This window comes from Balaenoptera physalus (assembly GCF_965194825.1).
Source record: "Balaenoptera physalus genome assembly, chromosome: 2".
Lineage (NCBI taxonomy): Eukaryota > Metazoa > Chordata > Mammalia > Artiodactyla > Balaenopteridae > Balaenoptera > Balaenoptera physalus.
The window spans coordinates 140,980,709-141,002,428 of record NC_138883.1 but is presented as its reverse complement, the minus strand read 5'-3'; the positions used below and the strand labels follow the sequence as shown (position 1 = coordinate 141,002,428).

The window sequence follows — 21,720 nt, the reverse complement described above, 5'->3', positions numbered from 1 at the left end:
TCATCCCTCCTTGGCTCCCCTGGGCTCTTGCTCTGTTAATTATACATCTTTCTTGCATTCTTAGTCTTGTGTCCACTGGCACTTTTCCTTTCCTCCTCTTTTTGGGAAGGTGACTAATATTTAATGAGTTCCTATTATGTGCCAGCACTCTGCTAGGTGATTGTAGATGCTGTTTCATTTGATTCTGACAAAAGCCCTGAGGTAGTATATTAGTCAGGACTTTTAGTTGCCTGTGAAAGAAACCCAACTTAAACTAGTTTAGAGGAAATTTATTGGTTCATGTCATGGGAAGTTCAAGGACAAATTTTAGACATGATTAGATCCAGGTCCTTCAATAATGTCCTAAAGAATTTCTTTCTGTATTTCTCAGTTCTGTTTTCTTCTGTATTGGTTTCATTCTCAGACAGACATGCCTCATGTGGTGGCGAAGGTGGCCACCAGCAGCTTCTAGACTTTTACTCTACCTTTGTCGCAATTCCCAAGGAAAGAGAGTGTCAGCAAAAATCCCAGGGCTGACTATCATTGGCTTGGCCTGGGCCACAGAGCCTTTCCTGAACCAATCACTGTGGCCAAGCGATTGCTGTCCTCTCACTGGTCAACCCAGGGCTATCTGCCCACTTGTGGTGGGGGCATCAGCCCCATCTAAACCACATGGACTAGGAGTAAGAAAGATGTGGTTTCCCCAAAGGAAAATCATAGTGTTGACATTGGAAGATGGGAGAATGGTTGCTGGGTAGGCAAAAATGACAGTTGTCCATCAGAGATAGATATTACAACCCTCATGTTATAGTTGAAGAAATTGAGCCTAATAGAGGTTAAATGGCTGGTACCAGGTTGTACAGCTGAAACTCAGTAGAGGTGCAATTTCACCCAAGTTGGGCTCACTCTATATTCTGCCTTGATTCCTAGGATTGCCATGGGAATGCAGGAAACTTCAGCTTGCTCAGGGAGTAGAAGGGAACAGGAGTGGAAATGATAAGAAAGAAAATATGGTCTTCTGGAATAACCAATGAGAAAAAAAGCTGCTGGCTGGGTAAACCTCGGGTGGACGCAGGTGGCTGGGCAGAGGTGTTGGGAATCAAGGGGTCTCTACAGGAGACATCTCCATTGGAGAGACCTGGTCTCTGTCTCTTCCGAATAACCCTACTTGTCTGTTTGTCCAAGGCCTTTCCAATCAACCTTGATGTTTGGCAAATGCTATTGTATTTTACTGAACACAACTGGGCTCAGAGGGCATTGCTGTGAACACACACAGCCCTGGTGTTTCACAGAGTGACATCAGAGAGGAGGGGAGTCCTGTGACCCCAGGAATGAATCCCCACATTGGGATGAGCTGGACATATACCACCCAACCAGATATTTCCGGTCTGTATCCACCTGGAACTTTTCAAGGGAGAGGAACCCTTTGAGCAAGACCATGAAAGACAGGAGAATTTGCCTGGAGGAAGCAGTTTTCTGCTGGTCTAGGGTGGGACTGTTTTCTAGAAAATTTGGGGCCAGTTCTGTTCATGTACACATATGGAAAGAGGAGAAACACACACACACACACACACACACACACACACACACACTCTCTTTTTCTTTCGGATCACTGTATCTGTGGCCTCCAGACTGTGATGGGGAAATAAAGTCTGATCAAGGCTCTAAGTAGGGGGTGCTGGGAGTTAGGGAGGCCTGGGGGACACAGGGTACCAGGAGGGACAGCTGAGGGAGGATGGGAGTGTGGACCCAGAAAGGAAAGAATTAGGACCACATATGTGGTCCTGGGTTCTGCTACTGATTCTCCCAAGAGGCAGAGATGGTGACAGAACCCGGCATCGGACCCTAAAGAAAGACGTGAGTTGAGTTGGAGGACAGCTGCAGACTGTTGTGTGAGAGCCTTGCCTTTCCCCCGTATCCCTAGCCCCACCCACGCCCCCTGTGCTTCAATCTGAGCTGCTGGAGGCTGAGGCGAAGTGGGTGGAACATTTCTAAGCATAGACTGTCTTGGACGTGGAACCCATGGGAACCTCAGAGGCAAACTCATCCTCACCTAGTGAAAAATGCCCTCGATTGGGCATTGTTAGATGCTTCATCATCAGAAAAGCTGCTCCTTATGTCACACCCAAATCTGCCTCCCAGTAACTCCCAAAGAATGGTCCCACTTGTGGACAGTTGGCATCATGCTGGACAAATCCAAGTCCCTTTCCAAGTTAGAACTGGCCCGAGAGTGTCAGTGACGTCATGTGGTCCAAGCAGCTCTGCTCCCCTCGCGTGCACGGGCTTAGCACGTGTCGGGGTGGCGACGTGTACGGTTGTGCGTTCAGGCAACCCGACTGGTGAGTAAATGAAGGGCTATATTTATCTCTGCCTCCCAGGCCCAGGAGCTCCCACTGTGTGCCAGAGAAGGGAAAAAGAAGCATGTGGGGAGATGCCTCACATTATTGTGACAAGTAATTAGGGGATGTAAAATGTTCATAAATTACTTTATTAGACAAATGCTGCTTATAAGCCCCACACCACAAACATTCCCAGGGAGTTGCCTCTGGTCCCGGGACTCTGCTGCTGAAGGAATCCCGGCTCTCCTCCACATGGTAGGCTGTGTGCAGGGAAAGGTCTGGATTTGGTATCTCTGCTCCGCCCCTCCTAAATGCATGATCTTAGGCACATCAGCTTATCCGGTTAGACTGCAGTTTCTGTGTCTGTAGGTGGGAGTAATGCTCTTCACTCACTGCTTCAGGAGGTGTCTCCAGCAGACCCTACCACCGCCAGGGCTGGCGATAGGGTGATAGTAGAAGAGAAGTGGTGATAAGAGATCCCAGGCATCAGGGCCTGCCTGCGGGGGCGGGGGCAGTTGAAGAGGTGTTTCCAGTGGGAACAGAATATTAATTGAGCATCTACTATTGCCAGGGACTGGAACAGGCCTAAGGGACATTGCTGAACAAGATTCTTCCTCAACTTGCTCGTCATCCACAGAGAAGACAGGGAATCCTAGGACAAGAGCTGTTTGAAATGAAAATCGTAGCAGCCTAGATCTGGGGTCAGCAAGCTTTTCTGCTAAGTCAAGGGCCACGAGAGTAGATGTTTTAGACTTTGAGGGCCATGCAGTCTCTTGCCACCATTCAGCTCTGCCCTTGTCACGCAAAAGCAGCCTGAGACAATACATAAATGGACGTGCGTGCCTGGATTCTGATGAAACTATTTATGGACACTGAAATTTGAATTTCACAACATTTTTACGTGTCCTGACATATTCTTCTTCTTTCGATTTAAAAAAAAACACTTAAAAATGTAAAACCATTTTCAGCTCATGGTCCGTAGAAAGGCAGGTGGTTGGCTGGATTTGGGTCATAGTTTGCAGACTCCTGGCATAGAGGAAAAAGCAATGGAGTCCATTAGGGGTACCAGGGAAGGCTTTGCTGGGTCTGAGATTCTCAGTAGATGACGGTTTCACTGGGACCGTATGCTGGGGAGGGGAGAGGTGAGCCTTCTACGCAGAGGCAAGTGCTGTTACTTGGGCAAGGAGGCAGGAGCAGGGGAGCAGGGGCGCCTGCTGGACAGTGGGGAGTTTGGAGTGATTGGACTACAGGTGCGAGGTGGGGAAGTGAGCGGGTAAGACTGGAGAGAAGGTTGGGGTGGGATTGGGAAGCCCTTATAAGCCATGACGAGGAGTTGAGCTGATCCTGAGGGCCATGGAGCTCTAGTGGAGATTTCTTGACTTTGTAGAAAAGCACCCCCAGCCCCCATCATGGCAGGAGGGCCGGGAAGGGGTTGTCTCAGTAGATTGTGAGAGGGGTGATGAGAGCCTGAACGGAGTCAGTAAGAGCAGGGACAGGAGCAAGAAGCCAGACTGGAGAGGAGAATCCATAGGTGGAAACAGCCCAGATGTGGGGGCAGGGGGGAGAGGGGGTCATCTCTGAGGTCGCATTCCCAATGGAGTGCCATTTGTGAACAAACACCCTATTACGTGCCCTCCCCGTGATGGCTAATAGGTATCTAATGGTGCCTCAGAGGAGGGGCAGGGAGGGGCCTCCCACTCGTGTTCCAGGTTCTGCACCAGGGGCTTTATAGACATTATGTCATTCAATCCCACCACTGTCCTGCAAAGGGAGTTTATGGTCTTACTTTACAGATAAGAAAACCAAGGCCTGGAAAGGTTAAGCCGTTTGCCCCAGGCTACACAGCTGGTGAGTGAAAAAGGAGAGCTCGGATCTTGGGTTAATTACTCTATACGCCAACATCTTTCAACCTGGACACACTGCCGGGGGCAGTTTGGCAGCATGAGGCACCCAAAACCTGAAAGGACATTTTCATGGGCACCTGGGCCCACTGGAGGCTGTGGAGGAGAGCACAGCAGAGCAGGGGGAGGTGGCAGGGGTTGGGGTGACAGAAGTCAGGCAAGTAGCTCCTCTGCTGGGCGTCTACATTTAATTCCAGAGCGAGGAATCAAGGGGGTGGTTGAGAGAGACCTCGGATAAGCTGCTGAGCCTCTGGCTGCAGTCTTCCTTTGTGAAGCCTGGTGAGGGGATACTGAAGGGACCGCAGGGGTGGTTCCAGTCACCCTGCATACAAAGCTGTCCTCCCAGAAAAGGCACCTCCCCAACCCCTGCCAGGGCACCATCCCCAAACCCTTAATTCCATTCCATCCCTCTACTGCTCAAAAGCGCCCAACTTTCGGTGGGTTCCATGGTCCGAAGGGCACATCTGGCTCCCCAGCCTGGCAGGGAAGGCCCGGCCTCCACAGGGCTCCAGTCTTCTCATTCAGGTCCAGTTCTTACTGTTCCCAACAGAACCTCTGCTGCACTGGCCCCCAGCAAGACACCGTGGCCCCTCTGCTGAGACCACCCCATCCCTCTATAGATCTGGGAGATGCTTTCCTCAAGGTGCAGCTGGGCGCCCACCTCCCTTGCAGTCTTCCCTGACCAGCCGGCCCTCCCCTGGCGCCGTGATGATGTGATGTCCCCGTTACCCTCAGGAAGTGGTGCTGAGGGCTGGCCAAGTTCTTGTTCTGGGTAAAAGAGGAAACACAGGGCTTCAAAGAGAAGCCGAGGGTGATGAGTCCCAGAGCAGAAGACCCTGGTTAGAGGAAAAGGCCAAAGGGGGAGGCAGAGATCATGGGAGACATCAATTAACCACAGGATCCTGAGGGGGGAGGTGAGTGTGTTGGGGCAACGTCCAAATTACAGGCAAGGGTCATCATGGGGCTCCCCTAGTCACCCTGCTCCCCGAAGGACTATCATGGGCTCTGCTGTGAAAACACCTATTATGGGATGTGGTCGAGGCCATGGTTATGGGGTTGGACTGGAAGGGCTTTGTATCTTAGGGAGAGGACCTCATAGGGAATAAAGCTTCCTGGATAAACCTTAAAACATATCAATTTCCATGTTATTTCAGTGGCCGCAGGAAGCTCCACAACCTGGAGGAGGTGGGTTACACTTATACTTAACACTTATACTAATCACAAGGCTGTGACCTTGATTACCTGTTGAACATTTGCAAGGTGCTTTCACGTGCACTAGATCATCCCACCTTCATGACAATCTGATGGGTGTTTTCATCCCCGTTTTACAGATGAGGCTCAAGATTAAATGTGACTTGCTAGGCTCTTCCTCATGGCTGCCACGCTGGTCTTCAAGGTCACGGGGAAGCCCCCTGTGAGTTCTCTCTCCTAGCAGGAGGGCACAGTGTTTGCTAAGTGTTAACCAGGAGCGTGTGAATTAGCTTTTTAGAAGCTTCTCACGCAGCTAGTAAGTGACGAGCTTGGGAGTCAAGTCTAGTTCTATGCTCCTCCCAACACCTTGTGTTGTTACTTAACTGCATGTGTGTGCACCTGTGGCCTCGGTGAAATTATACACTCCTTGAGGGTAGCTATTCTGTTTCCTGTTCTGTGTAAGCCCCCTTTTGCGCCAGGCACTAGTACATAGTAAGCACTCAGCCAACCTTTGGCTGATCATCTCTTCCCTCCTACCCCAAATTTGACAGGTCTGCCCCTGAGTCATTCTGCTTAGGAAGGAGAGATGGAATACTGTCAGTTTCTCTGGGACCCCCTTCCCTTTGGGGGTTTCTCTGGAGAGTTCCCAGAGCTGACCTTGGGAACAGAGATCCAATTCTTGCCATTTGGAGCATTTGTATCCTGATAACATTCATTCCCACGACGCATCTTCTCATGGTCTTGGACAATTTAGAGTTTTGCTTGGTGGGAAGGCAGGGGAGAGAAGGTGGCCTCTCTCCATCACTTAGGGCTGCAGATTCTCAGATGCCAATTTCTTGTCTTTGGCCCAGTCCCACTGTTCACTGCGGGACACTTAAGCTCTCAGGCCCACTTTGGGGCTCAGGAAGAGCTGGTCCTCCTTCCCCATCCATCTCTGCTTTATCTTTCTTTCATCTAATGGTTTGGCACCTTGGCAGGAAGGGTGCTACTGGGAGCTGGGGAGACCCCCTCTTCCAAGTTCTCTCTCTTAGCAGGAGGGCACTGTGTTTGCTAATAGGTGTTAAATGGGAGCATCAAATTTTAATCAGCTCCTTAATGGAGTCTGGGGACCTGGGGGAGTTCTCGAGTCCTGCATTATGCTGCTTGCCGGAGCCAAGTTGGATGCAGTGAGTGGGAAGGTGGGACGGGAAGCTGCTGTCAGCCAGAGCTACTGGAAAATGAGATGGTGCCGGCTACTTTCATTCAGGGTGGCCCAGCTCAAGTGGCCACCATGGCTGCTCTTGGTGACCCATCCATTGCTGACTTCCTCTTGGTGGGAAGCAGGTCTAACAGCAAATGTAAAAATGGGAGAACATTGGCATCGGAAGACCCTGGTTCATATTCTAGGATTTTCAAGTTGAATGAATTACTGTGGACAAGTTCCTTGGTGTGGTAGCCAGTTCATTTTAATTAGGGCCCCCAAATCGGGCCTCCCTGCATCCCTTTTGCGACGGGATGTTGCCACTCCTAGCGCTGAGAGGCAGAGTTTCTTCATCCCCATCACACTGAGTTGGTCTATGACTTTCTTTGACCAATAGAGTATGGTGGGAGTGTCATAGGTGGGCTCTGGAGCCTAGGCCTTAAGAGTCCTTATCGCTTTTGCTTTCCACTCTCTTGGAATGCTGTCCTGAGACCACCATGGAAGGAAGCCTGTCTAACCTAGTAGAGGGTGAGAACCCATGTGGAGGAGAACCAGGGTGCTCCCATCCATAGCCAGCACATGTGAGTGAGGCGACCTTCCAGCTCCAGGTGAGCTGTACGCTGACTGCAACCGTATGAGGGATCCCAGGTGAGACGTGCAGAAGGACCACCTAGATTGAAAACACATATTGTGAGAAATAAGAAAATCATCATGGTTTCAGGGCACTGAGTTTTCGGGTGCTTTGTACTGATTAATAGACAACTGAAATGCTTGGCTTCTCTGAGCCTTGGATTCTCAGATGTAGCCCAGGACCTCCGATGAGCGCCTTGTCCCTGGAAGGGCCTCCATGACAGGTGCCTGAGACTGTGCCTGGGACATAGTAGGTCTGCAGGGAGAGAGAAGCACTGTCAATGAGACTGGGGGAGAGAAGGGCCTTGGCCGCCACAGCAAGGAGATGTGACAGTGGTGGTGGTGGTGGGATGAGGGAGAGGGATGACATGTAAGACGTTTCTGAGACAAAACAGGATTTGATGAATGACTACATGAGCAAGGAGGGTGAGTCAGAGATGCCATGGAGGTTGCCAGCCCGGGGAAGTGAGTAAACAGTGCCGCTAAGGAAGGTGGGAGGAGGGCAGGTCTGAGATGGAGATGAACGGGTGTGAGAAGGAGACAGTGGACGCAGTTGGCCATGTGGGTCTGAGCTCAGGAGAGAGGCCAGGGCTGGGTGGAGGTGTGGGACTCATCGGGGTGCAGGGGGCCATTGAAACCTGGTGGATGGCTGTCTCAGTCTGTTTGTGCTGCTATAACAAAACACCGCAGACTAGGTGGCTTGTGAAAAACAGAAATTTCTATCTTTGACTTCTTAATTGACATCAGACTCCTTCTAAGCACTTCACAAATATCATCTATCTCAACCTTGTAACGACCCTACTATCCCCGTTTTACAGACAAGGAATCAGAGGCACAAGAGTTACTTGGTGCACAATGCACATCTAGTAAGTTCCAGAGGCCAATGTGGCGGTCTAGTTTAGAGCCCACACTCTTAACCAGTGCCCTCTAAGCCAACTCCCTGGCATGATGCACATAGTAGGCGCTCATGAAATACATGTGCATTGAATTAAATCCATCAGATCGCTATTTCCAAGAAAGCCAAAGATTGTAAATTCGTAGGAACACAAATCCCTTTAAATGTCACTTTTAGAATCTCAGGTACTAGGAAGAAAACGAAATAGGAGGGTGGGTGGGTCTTCAGGAGGGATTTTGCTCTTCCATTTTTGCAGCTACTGTGGTTTGCTGCCCTCTCACCCTGCCCCTGCCCCACAAACCTTCCTCCCAGTCTTGCCCTCTTGGGAAAGGGAAGAGTTGGAGCACCCACCAGCCATCGTGGCAGACAGGGGTGGGGTAGAGCAACGATCAGTGTTTCAGTGTTCTCCATGCTGCTGGAGCCTGTGAGGCGAAGGCCAGATGAGCTGGAGCTGAACGCAATTTTTGTCAGAGTTCCCTTCCCATCTGTGAATGCAAATCCTGAATTACAGGCCATCCGGATGACAAGCTGACATTTTAGCTCCAAACATTCTCCTATAATTAGTAGAATCTAATGCAATACAGGGAATGGCTCCATTTTACACACACGTTATCGTAATGCCTTTAAATAAGATAATTGATTATGCCTCTGCATAAGAAAGTGAAATATTCGGTGTAATTAAAACCAGCATTCCAATCCTGGCTGCCTGACAGGTGATCCACGTGTCACTTTATAAACCCTTAAAGTACTGCTCACACCCACATTCAAACTTTGTTGTAGAAAAAACTTTGGAGAATTTTTTTTTCTCATGGTTTCCAGCTTTGGGTCTGGAAATCTGAGTGCGGGTGGCTACTGATTTTGGGGGGATTTCTGTATTCCTCCTCAGCTCCCTGACACTATCACAAATTCTGTCTCACGTTTCGCTAATAGATCTTCTTTTTATAGATGAGGAAATTGAGGCACAGGGAAATGACAGCCATTCTGTGACAGCCAGGCTTGGAACTCAGTTGTCTGTCTCACAGCCCTTGCAATTAGATTTGAATTCAAGTTCTTTTGCTAAAAGTGGGAAAAGTGTGGTTTTGTTGACAGAATGTAGGGCTGGAATCAGGAAATCTGGATTCTTCTTGGCTTTGCAATCAGTTAACTTCTCTGAGCTTTAGTTTCTCCACTTACTTCATTGATTGGCTAGGGAGAAAATTAGATCAGATCAGTAAAGTGAGAAATTTTAATATAATAGCAATCTAGTAGGTAGACTCCTGGGTTGTCTGGGGTGGAGGTGGGGAGGTTACTTGTTTGAGTAAAGAAAAGTCAGGTACGGCTGTGGAAATCTCAGTGGCCTGGAGGTCTAGGGAGTCCCCAGTACTGCCCCATTACTCTTGACCCAGCCTCCATCTTCTGGAGGTTGAGTGGTGGGGAGGAGATGGGACATCAGTAGGAAAGCTAGGTGAAAATTGTGTGGGCAGCTCTTTGCCTTGTTGGTACTTGGAGATGACATAGATATCTCAAGTGGTGTTGACCCACATTAGAGCCCTGCATTAGTCCCACCCTGTCAGTAAGTTTCCGAAAGAGTTAGTCTGTGGCATGCTTTTGTGGGGCAGCTGATGGGTATTGGATGAGTGCTCTGGAGACAGGAAAGCAAGCTACTCCCATTGGTTTCTCTTCAGGGGGCAAACTAATTACTTCATCTTTATTCTCATGAACCCCATAGCCTCATCCCAATAGCATTACTAATAAAAGCCTAGCTTCCTACAGAGATGTCAAGACTATTATCAATACATTTGTTCAGGAAAAACTCTTCCCAGTGTTGTCCTGTTCACACTTGCATTAGTTTCCTATTGCTGCTTTAAAAAATTACTATACACTTAGTAGCTTGAAATAACACAAATTTATCATCTTATAGTTCTAGAGATCAGAAGACTGAAATCGATCTCACTGAGCTAAAATCAAAGTGTTGGCAATGCCATGTTCCTTCTGGAGGTTCTAGGGGAACACCTATTGCCTTGCCTTTTCCTGCCTCTAGAGGCTGCCTGCATTCCTTGGCTCATGGTCTCTTCCTCCACCTTCAAAGCCAGCAATGTATGTTGAGCCTTTCTTACTGTGCCTCATCTCTGATTCTGATTCTTTAGCCCCTTTCTTCCCCACTTGTCACCCTTGTGACTACACTGAACCTACCAGGATAATCCAGGAAAATCTCCCCATCTCGAGATCCATAACTCAATCACATCTGCAAAGTCCATTTTCATATAAAGTAACACAGTCACAGGTTCCAGGGACTAGGATTTGGGCATCTTTTGCAGGGGTTGGGGAGCGGGTTGTTATTCTGCCTACCACTACGCTCTAGCCCCAGGGATAATTGTATTAGTTACCTATTGCTTCTTAACAAATTACCTCCAAATTTCATGGCTTAAACAATGACCATTTACTGTTTCACCATTTCTGTTTGTAAGAAATTCTGTTGGTAAGAAAAACTAATACAAGTGTGAACAGGACAACACTGGGAAGAGTTTTTCCTGAACAAATGTATTGATAATAGTCTTGACATCTTTGTAGGAAGCTAGGCTTTTATTAGTAATGCTTTTTGGACACCCCCCTGGCTGGGGGTCTCTCACAAGGCTGTATTCAAGGTTGGCTGGAGCTGTAGTCATCTCAAGGCTTGATGAGGGAGGATTCACTTCCAAGTTCACTCACATGGCTGTTGGTAGGCTGTTGGCTAGAGACATCAGTTCTTTGCCACATAGGCCTCTCCATAGGGCAGCTCACAATATAGCGGCTGAATCCCTTCAGAGTGAGCGAGTGTGAGAGCAGAAGAGGGTGCCCAGGATGGAAGCCACAGTCTTTTTATAACCCAGTATTGGAAGTGACATCCCATCACTTCTGCCACATTCTTTTTTGTTAGAAATGAGTCAATAAATCCAGCCCACACTCAAAGAGAATGACTTACACAGGGGTATAACCAGGAAGTGAGGATCAAACTCCGGGCCATCTTAGAGGCTGCGTCCTCCAGCAATGGGGAAGCTGATCCCTAAGGATCAGAGATGAGGCCTCCAAGATTTAAGACAAGGGAAATCAGACTTTAGAGGCCCTATCCCAATGCAGAGGAGAGTGAGATATTGGAGGGGGAGGCGTGTGGGTAGGTGGGTGGTTATAGAACTTTCTTCCATCTAGGTCAGTGGTTCTCTAACTTAGGAGATATATTAGAATTATCTGGAAAGCAAGATAAAATGCCAAAGCCTGGACTCCAAACCTATAGGTTCTTATTTAGTTGGATTGGGGTAGAATCCATGCAGGTGCGTGTTTTTCAGAACTCTCTGATTTGCATCAAAGTTTGAGAAATTTTGATCTAAAGAGTTTGCTGGTGTCTAAAAGAAGGGATTTGGAGATACCACGGAACTCTCTGAAGTCTGGATCTTCCAAATGATGATAATGATGATGATGATGATGACAATAATGAGAATTATTATTTACGTGAGTACTTAATACTTGGCAGGCACTATCTCCTGGGTCTCAGTTTCCTCATCTACAAAACAGAGAGAACATCAATCCAACAGGGAGATAGCGAAGCCTAAATGATTTAAGTCTGTATGCACTTGGTAAATGCTGGATTTACACCAGCGCCTCCTGTCTTGGACATCCCTGTGCTCCTTTTGGGGAGCCGAGATACCACACCCATCCCACCACCCTAGCACATTGGAACTGCTGGACAAGGGTGAGTGAACTCAGAGGAACCTACAAAGGACATTGTGTAGTGACCACAGGTCTGATGGGCTGCCCAAGAGGCCATTATGCAGGCTTGGGCTGGGGTGAGGCTGGCTGTGCGGTGTACCCAGGTCTTCCATTAAAAGGCTTGGACCAGCAGCTAAGCCTAAGAGCAGCGACCAGGCTATTTTTACCTCCAGGTGACAGAGCTGGATCTACTCCTCTTCTTAGAGGAGCAGTCTATGCTGGACATGGCTGTACCTCTGAGGCCCAAGTCCACTTCTCATCACTGATGAGTGAACTCCGTTGACAGTTATTCCCAGCTTTCCCAGACCTCTTAGGTTTCTTCAGAATTACCTGGTAGTCTGGCCTGGATTAAGGGGGATGTAATTCTTTGTGGGCAGGACTTTTGGCCTCGCCTGCTTAAGCTGTCACTTGGTTCAAGTACAGGTATGCCCTAAATAGGAAAGTAGGAAGGGCTGGTGACCTTCACATAGCCCTAAATAGGGAAGTAGAAAGGGCTGGTGACCTAAGCCAGGTTTTGTTCTTCCATTACTAGGGAAACCGAGGCAGAGTACAGGGCCTTATCTGCTTACAGTTAGTGTGAGTTTTGGCTATATTTGGAAAGTTCCAGCCTCCTGGAAGTTTCAACACATGAAGATACTCATGAACTGACTGTTCTGTGTGTTCTTTTCTGCCAGAAGCTGAGCTCCTGGGGACTGATGACAAAGATAAAAGAAGTTATGTAGTTCTAGTTTCAAAGGGTCTAAGTTCAAGACTCAAACTAGTTTTGCAATATTGAACTTAGCTTCAAAAAGAATGTCCTTTAAATGCTTGTTTTGCCACTATCTTGCTGTGTTACTTAAGGCAAGTAAGTTCACTTAACCTATTTCAGTATTGGCTTTCTTATCTGTGACATGCTTGTATCAGTCAGCATAGGCTCATGCTGCAGTAGCAAACAACCCTCAAACCTCAGTTGCTTAATACAGCAAAGATTTATTTCCTACTCACTTTTTGTGTCCATCTTGGGTCTACTGAGGGCTCTGCTACATGTTGTCTTTATTTTAGGACAGAGATGGACAAAAATAGTTACCATCAGAAACATTGCTGATTTCTGTGGTAGTGGGACAGGGAGAGTGGGCGCAAATGATGGTACTTCCACCTGGAAGTAACACACATTATTCTGCTCATTTTTCATTAGTCAGAGCAAGTCACATAGTCATCTCTAACTCCAAAGGTGCAGGGAAGTGCAGTCTTACCATGTGCCCAGAAAGGGGGAGATCTGGAAAGGTTTGGTGAACAGCACTACTGGCTGTCCCAATGAGTATTGTTATGTCAACTTTCCCTCCAGGTTATTGAAAGCATTAAATGAGATAATAGAGGGAAAATCACTTGCAAATAGTAGACACAAGTAAGATGTTGTTCAAGTAGCATTTGGTGTCAGCTGTTGTGTGACAAACACTATATGCTAGATATTTTGTAACAGCAGCAACCCCCAGATAGAACTCTGGAAGGCAGTGGCTCCCCTGGCTTTGCTCCCTCTTGGCACTGGAGTCCTGACTGTAATCGTCAGGCAAGGCGCACTAGCCCAGGTAGGTGTGTGGAATGAGAGCTCTTCTTCAACTGGAGACTTCTGGATGTTGTCCAAAGTATTTCCTGGGAAGGGCTCACTCTTGTGACAGCTGACCAGTGATCTCCACAAGCAGAGACAACGTGGGTTGTCCTGATGTTGGCCTCTGCGTCCTCTTCACTAAGGAGCAGGTCAGGTCTCTTAGCTCAGTGGATTTGAGACTGGTCGTGGTCTGGTGTGGATTTTGGTCCAAGTGCCCCTCTGTATTCTGGGGTCCACTCTGTGCTGAGATGCCTGCTTCTTGCTTTGAGGCCCTTGGAGTGGGAAGTCTTTGGTAATCTAGGGAGGTCCTGTGATATTGCAGTTCCCTGTCCCCATCAGTGGCTTTTCTGGCAGGAAGAAAAAGCCCGTTGAGATCAGCAGTGTTGTGTTGGTGGCTGCACTCCATGCTGTCTGACCATTGGAATTTTGGATGTTAAGCAGCTCCCTTTTTTTAAAAAAAATTTATTTATTTAATTTATTTATTTATGGCTGTGTTGGGTCTTCGTTTCTGTGCGAGGGCTTTCTCTAGTTGCAGCAAGCGGGGGCCACTCTTCATCGCGATGCGCGGGCCTCTCACTATCGTGGCCTCTCTTGTTGCAGAGCACAGGCTCCAGACGCGCAGACTCAATAATTGTGGCTCACGGGCCTAGTTGCTCCGCGTTATGTGGGACCTTCCCAGACCAGGGCTCGAACCCATGTCCCCTGCATTGGCAGGCAGATTCTCAACCACTGCGCCACCAGGGAAGCCCCACAGCTCCCTTTTTTTTTGATGGGAAGAATCTTTACTTGAAATTTAAACTAAAAAGAGATCCCTATGTCCTTAGCATTTTGTGTGGGCCAATAGATACACCCCTGGCAACAGTAGCTCAGAACTTAGTCACTCCTGTGCTCAATATACACTTGCAATGCATTCTCTTGTTATAATTCCACAGGATTATTCTACTAATAATTTTATTAGTAGTAATAAATTATTAATTTATTAGCAATAAATACTAATAATATTATTCTACTAATAGTCCTGTGAAATAGCTAACATTCTTATCCCCAATTTACAGATGAGGAGACTGAGGCTCATGTAGCTTATCTGCCTTGTCCAAGGTCCCACAGGTAGCAAGTGGCCTGCATTTAAAGACAGGTCCTCAGACTCCAAGCCCATTGTCCATTTCACTCTACAGCTCTCCTTCATAGTGTTGTTTGCCTTTTTTTTTTTTTTTTTTTTTTTTTTGATGATAGAAGATCCTGACTAACCATCCACGTTTTAGAGCTAAAGGGGATTTTAGAGGTGATCTGGCCCAACACCCTTGTTTTAGGGAGGAAGCTCCAGGCTCACAGATGGTTGTCTGATGGCTCACATTGAGCTGTCTCACTCCTTTGCTTTTTCTACTGTATCCTAACCATGATGATAGTTTTTTTTCTTTTTTTGCTTTATTTCTGTCCATTCCCTGTCCCCCTTCTACAGCATCTCATCCTCATTTTGTAACACCACCTTCTAGAAGCCTCCCCTGATCATCTTTCTTCCCCCAGGTTAGGTTTGGTGCCTACTCAATGCAATGTAATAGTCCCTATAGCCTTCCAGATTATAGGATATACCCACTGAGTTGTAATCGTCAGTTTACTGATGGATAATGGTGGACCTCCCCCTCCACCCATCACCCTGGGGACAGAAATTATGTTTGTTTTGCTTGCCACTCTATACTTGAGGCTGGCACTTAGTTGGTGCTCAGAAAATGTTCATAGATGGAAAGAAAGAAGAAAAGGAAGGAAGAAAGGAAGGAAGGGAGGGAGGACAGCTGACCAGGTGTGACTTTCAGTGTGGGCCCTCTCTTGCAGGGTTGGGGGGTGCCTCCTGAGGGGCTCTTCCTGTTGGGGTCTCCCAGGGGTCAGGGAGCAGGAAAGCCTCTCTGCTGCCTTTGTGGGGCCTGCCCCCTGCCTCTGAGTTGTTCTTATTCTTACCAGCAGCCCTTGGAAAGGGAACTGAGCTGAGCGGGGGGGGAGAGCAAGAGAGATTGAGGGGGAGAGAGTAGAGGAGGGTGCGCTGCTCCAAGACAGGAGAAGAGCACTTAAAAAATGTCACTTAGAATCCCTGAAAGAATAGGCTGTAAAAACAACCACACACTCTCTGCTGGGTGACGCAAGTCAAAGAGAAATGCGATGCAATTAGTCACTGGTTCTGAGTAGGAGGCGGGGAGGGGGCAGGGAGGCAGAACAGGAGAATGGTGAAGGGCTGGGGGGCGGTGGCAGCCTCCCTCACAAACTTTGCATCATCTGCTCAGAGACAGCCTCCGTAGCCCTGGGGAGATGTTATTTCTTTTCTTTCAGCCCTCTGTGCTGGCCAGAGCCCCTCCTCGCTTCTCCTCTTTCTCTCCCAAGAGGTGGCATCTTCCCCCTTTGCCAACACAGTCTTAGGTCGAGAACTGGGGAGCCCACAGTTTCTTGAGGGAAGGAGGAGGCTGGGAGACCAGGGTTCATGGGATTGTAAAGGGGGGAAACCTTTGACCTTGGGCCCAACCTGTGGACCTCAGCTCCCCACTTTCCTGCCCACTTTGGTCCAGAGTGAAATGTTTTTCCTGTTCAGGACTTCAAAAGGGGTAATTTGTTCACCCCATTACGTACCAAACAGTTACTAAGCAGTCACTATGTGCCAGACCCTGCCCTCATGGAGCTCACAGTTTAAGTCGAAGAGATGGACAAGGCATTAGGCAAATAGGATGCTGAGTGACGGGAAATATGCTGGTGGTTTCCCATTTTACCCGTCCAAGAAGTAGCCTAGCTGCTGCATGTGGGTCTGAAGGAAGGATCCAAAAGATCCTTTCTCACAAGGCCCTCCTTGTTTTCCTGGGTAAGGAAGCAGTCAATGATGATTAGAAGTTCTGGGTATTACATGAACCTCACACGCATGGACTTTTGGGTTCCCTGGCAAGAGAGGTAGATTCAGGAAAGAAGTGTCCGAAGGGTACTTTTAGGGGCAGGGGTCATCCTATCTTTTAACCACTGCTATTCACAGCAGCATCAGCACCCCCTGGGAACTTATTAGAAATACTAATCCATGGGCCTCACCCAAACTTGATGAATCACACTCTCAGGGAGTGGGGGCCAGAAATCAGTGTTTTAACAAGACTCCAGGTGATTTCATTGTGCATGGAAATTTGAGATGCACTGTCTAAAGGACTAGCTGAAATTGACTCAAATCCCCCACTCCTCTGTCTTTGGGAAGGTGAGGCCAATCTAGCTCCCTCCCTTGGTTTTTGTAAATTTCAAAAGCTTTCCTAGTCAACAATGGCTCTGATTACAGGGGCGAGGGTTGGGGGGGTGGGGAAGGGCGGGGGGAGGTTGATAATTCTTGTTATGTATTTAGTGCCATGGACCTTTATCTTCACCTGGGTTACAACTCTGATAAGGGACACAAGCTTTTCTTTTTCTTTTTTTAAAAAATAAATTTATTTATTTATTTTTGGTTGCATTGGGTCTTCATTGCTGTGCGCAGGCTTTCTCTAGTTGCGGCGAGCAGGGGCTACCCTTCATTGCGGTGCGCGTGCTTCTCATTATGGTCGCTTCTCTTGTTGCAGAGCACGGGCTCTAGGCACGTGGGCTTCAGTAGTTGTGGCACGCAGGCTCAGTAGTTGTGGCTCATGGGCTCTAGAGCTCAGGCTCAGTAGTTGTGGCGCACGGGCTTAGTTGCTCCGTGGCATGTGGGATCTTCCCAGACCAGGGCACGAACCTGTGTCCCCTGCATTGGCAGGCGGATTCTTAACCACTGCGCCACCAGGGAAGTCCCACAAGCTTTTCTTGATCCGCCTTTTTGCACCTTCACACCTCCCAAATACAGTTCACATGAGGTAGTTGTGCATAATAGATTTTTCCTTGTGATTTGAAGGCACATTGTGGAAAGGAACATCCCAGCACTTCAGCCAAATAATTTAAAGTCGAATATTTCCCTTCCCTGTCCCTCAGCCATTTTTTTTTTTTCCTGGCCGCGCTGCACGGCCTGCGGGATATTATTTCCCCAACCAGGGATTGAACCCACGCTCCTGTAGTGGAAATGCGGCAGAGTCTTAACCACTGAATCGCCAGGGAAGTCCCCCCTCAGCCATTTCTTACAACGCAAGGCCCCAGTGATGTTCCTAGGCCTTCTCTCTCCTCCGTTCTTTTTCTCTTCTCTACATGTAAGTTTCTATGCATTTAACTTGCCAAAGAGCTTAACTTTCTCCTTGTTTCCTTCCAACGCAGTTCTCCAGGATCCCACCTTGCACCACCTAAGAAACTCTGATGATATTTTCACAAACTAAGATAGTTCCTTCCCTAGGAGGGTCTCTGGTGCCGTCTGGTAAAATAGTAATTTTCTTTATCCCCCTACATTAGCAATCAAACTTTTTATTTAATCCTAAGGGTGCTCCCACAACCATGGCCTTGGTAACTTCCTACTCCTTTAGGCTGAAGGGTTGTGGTCTGCCCTTCCCACACCAGCATTCTCTCAACCTGGGGTGCTTTCCCTTGGCCATATCACTGACTTGGTTCTCAAGTGGATGCTTCACCCATTAAACAAATTTCTTAACGGTCTTTCCTTCCCTAGCTTGTCCTCTTTTATTGTTGTTTTTCTCCCAAAGACCTTTGTTCATTCAGCAAACTCTTCTTAAAATTCTTCTCAATCCCTCAATCCCTCAATCCTTAAATGCTGCCTCCTTCCCCTCCCAGCTCTGACCATTCCCTTCTTGCTGGAAGGAAGAATGTCCCTGACCCCAGCCAGGCCATGAGCACTGCCTCAGTGGTGGCTTCTTATGCCCCTCAAACTTGTACCCATTTTACCTCTTCCAAACCATTGATTCAGTTGATTCAGCTGATGTTATTTAAGCTTTCAGGGTAATAAATGAAGATAAACCATGTCACGGCCTCATACCCACTCCAGAATAAGCTTTAATTAGAAAGGAGGACAGGTACTTCACCAGAAAGGAGACTCTACCTTCCATGAATATGTAGAAGCTCATTAAACTTCTGTGCACAGATGGATGTCAAAGACTTTTTCCATCCTCACCTTCTTGACCTGTCCATCATCTGCAAGACTGTCAACCTCACTCTCTCCTTTCATTCTCTCTTCAGGCTGGTCCTGATGTTGGGTCCTTCTGAGGATCTTCTCCTTCTATTCTGAGCATCCCTTTGAGTGTTCTTGTCTTGTAAGATGGGCACCTCTACTCCTCTCCCGACTTCTCTTGCCAGGGGTAAGACCAAATATTGGGAATCAGCAAAGCATAATGAGGAATGTGGAGGGCTGAGCCCTGGCCACACTGCAAATCATCTGGGAAAAAAAAGCACTGGGGTGTTTCCCAGGACAGGTCCTTTGGGGCATATCAACGAGTAGACAGAGATGAGACTGGGTTTTTCTGCATGAACAAGCAAGGCTCCTCCCTATGACCTACCTCTTCTTGGTCTGGAGACACCACATCCTTGAAGTGAAATCAACAATCCTTTCCTTAGATCACATCCTTTCCTGATGTGAAGACCAAGAGAGCCTGATCATTTGTAATCACCTCTTTCCAGTTGATAACAGACATTGGAAACTTAACCTGGAGGATCTGCAGATCCATGATGAAGAGGAAAAGCATTTCCCTGGGAAACATCTGCCAAGTAAGTCTTTCCTCCAGGGTAGTTGTCAATGATAAGCCTCCTTATCACTCACCCAGGCACAAAGCCCAGTAAACTGGGCAGGGGTACCAACTGGGAAAGCCAAAGTCATCCAGTCTCCTCCTCACATTTGTAGTGATTGCACATCTAGCCACCGTGGGAGCATTTTTCTCTGCCCCTTGTGCCTCTGCTGCCTGTACCCTCTCACCCATGGGGCTGAACCCTGGGGTAGATTTTCTATCAGTGCAGGGGCACAGATCCTTCTTTTCTTGGAAGGCCTTAAGGAGTTGAATATGAGGGTGGGAAGAGGGAAGCCAGAAACTCACAGATGCAATGGAACCAGATCTCACTGTCCAGAGACCACTATGCTAGTAGCAGCAGCTGAGATGCTTTCCCTCTGGGATGGAATCTTGGGCAAACATGAATCTAGATAAAAGAATAAGTCAGGCTCTGCTCCATGACCTCTGGGACACATGATCCAAGACTTAGAACTGAGGTGTGGAGGCCAAGAATGGAAAAAAGGGAGCAGACTTTTTCTCTACATTATAGGAAAGCTTAGATTGTAGGGAACCCAAGGACTGGAATGGTGTTGCATCTCTCTCTGTGGCCCCAGAACTCCTGTGGTGCCCCGCACTTAGCAGACCATTTAGTAAATGTTGAATGGATAAAAGAAGTGGCTTGGCTTCAGAGGAGTGTCAGGGAGGAGCTGATGTAGGTAACTGCAGCTCAATCGGCAGGGACTTCCATTCTTCCTATGTTCCAGCTGTGAGGTCTGATTGAGTCCCGTCACCTCCCAGAGTCCCCAGCTTCCACATCAGCAAAATGGTAAGTGTTATTGACTTCACGGGCTTGCTGTGAAGGTTCAGTGAGATGGCAAGTGTGCAATGGGGGGAGCACATCAAAACCACCCCCATCAAAGAGCAGCATGACAGAGTAAAAAAAGCCCTGGATTTGGAACAGTCTGTAGGTCCAAATTCCAATTTTTTCACTGCCCTTCCAAGCTATGTGATCTTAGACAAGTTGCTTTATATCTCTGAGCCTCGGTTTTCTCATCTGATAAGAGTATCCATTTGTATTTGTTTTCTATTGCTGCTGCAACAAATCATCACAATCTTAGCGGCTTAAAACAACAGAAATTTATTATCTTACATTTTTGGAGGTCAGAAGGCCAAAATGGGTCTCAACTAGATTAAAATCCAAGTGTTAGCAGGGTTGGGTTCCTTTCTGGAGGTTCTATGGGAGAATCTGCTTCCCTGCCTTTTCCTTACCCCCATTCTGTGGCTTGTGGCCCCTTCCATCCTCAAAGTCAGCACTGGCTGGTTGAGTCTTTCTCACATGGCATCACTCTGATACCCACTCTTCTTCCTCTCTCCAGATAATCCAGAATAATTTCCCTATTTTAAGTTCAGCTGATTGGTAACCTTAATTCAATCTGCAACCTGAATTCCCCCTTGCATGTAACATAATATATTCAGATGTTCTAGGAATCAGGATGGAAACATCTTTAGGGTCCATTATTCCACCTGCCACACCTCAGAGTGTTCTTATGAAGATTAAACAAGACAATACATGTAACTTAGGACTGTGCTGACTTGTGATAAGAGTTTAGCAGATTGTGGCAGCTATCACCATCATCATCACCACCACCATCATCATCATCACCACCACCATCATCATCACCACCACCACCATCATCATTATCATCACCATCATCATCACCACCATCACCATCATCATCATCACCACCATACCATCATCATCATCATCATTATCACCATCGTCACCACCACCATCACCATCATCACCACAACCACCACCACCATCATAATCATCATCACCACCACCACCACCATCATCATTACCACCATCATCACCACCAACACCATCACCATCATCACCACAACCACCACCACCATCATAATCATCATCACCACCACCACCATCATCATTACCACCATCATCACCACCAACACCATCACCATCATCACCACCACCACCACCATTATCATCACCATCACCATCATCATTGCCACCACCACCACCGTTATCATCATCACTATCATCATTATTCTATAGTCATCTTAGTCCCCATTCCCTCCTTTGCTCTGCAGAAGGAAAGCTTGCCCCTTTGTGAGGACCACCAGGTGTGCTGGGGCAGACGAAGGCTCACAGAGCTCCCTGCATGTCTCGCCCTTGACTTCCTGGCTCACCAAACCTCCAGCCCCAGCTCTCCCTCTTCCACAGGAGCTGCCCTGATCCTTGGGCCCTCACATAGGGGCCCAGGGACAGCTTCTGCTTCTAGACACCACATCCTGGACGAGGGGGGAAACCAGCTTTGTCTTTCCCCCCAGCCCCACCGAGCTCTGTCCGCAGTCCTGGTTGGAGAAATGCTCCTGGACACACAGAGCAGTTGTGAGAACACATTTCTCTGGAAGTTCACAGCTCCCCTGGGCTCTTCCTGAGCACGAGGGGCTGTGCACAAAACCCCAATGCCAGTTAAAGATGAGTTAACAAAACAGCTTCTTATGTAATCTGCCTGATAATAACGGAACATGATATTCATTCGTGGAGGGGAGGGGATGTCCCTTACTCTCCTCCAGCTGTGGGGAGGAGCTCTGTGGACTCCAGGGTACCGGTACAGCGAGGTGAAAGAACTTTGTTGAGAGAACATGACTTGTGTA

At 47.9% G+C, this 21,720-nt stretch overlaps 1 protein-coding gene across 4 annotated transcripts in view; it reads left to right on the top strand.

The window, feature by feature from the left end:
• Nucleotides 1–21,720, top strand: part of LOC309655589 (uncharacterized protein) — a 108,964-nt gene that overhangs the window by 30,341 nt on the left and 56,903 nt on the right. For 2 of the 4 annotated variants that reach the window (XM_082450949.1, XM_082450950.1), the window contains exon 2: nt 18,956–19,042. The exons of 1 other annotated variant lie outside the window; for it this stretch is intronic. In XM_082450949.1, coding sequence (XP_082307075.1) covers nt 19,001–19,042 — 42 coding nt within the window. In that variant the 5' untranslated portion in view covers nt 18,956–19,000. Of the gene's footprint in view, nt 1–16,837; nt 19,865–21,720 lie in introns of those variants that run through there. One more of the 4 variants, XR_014260901.1, reaches the window with a different exon arrangement.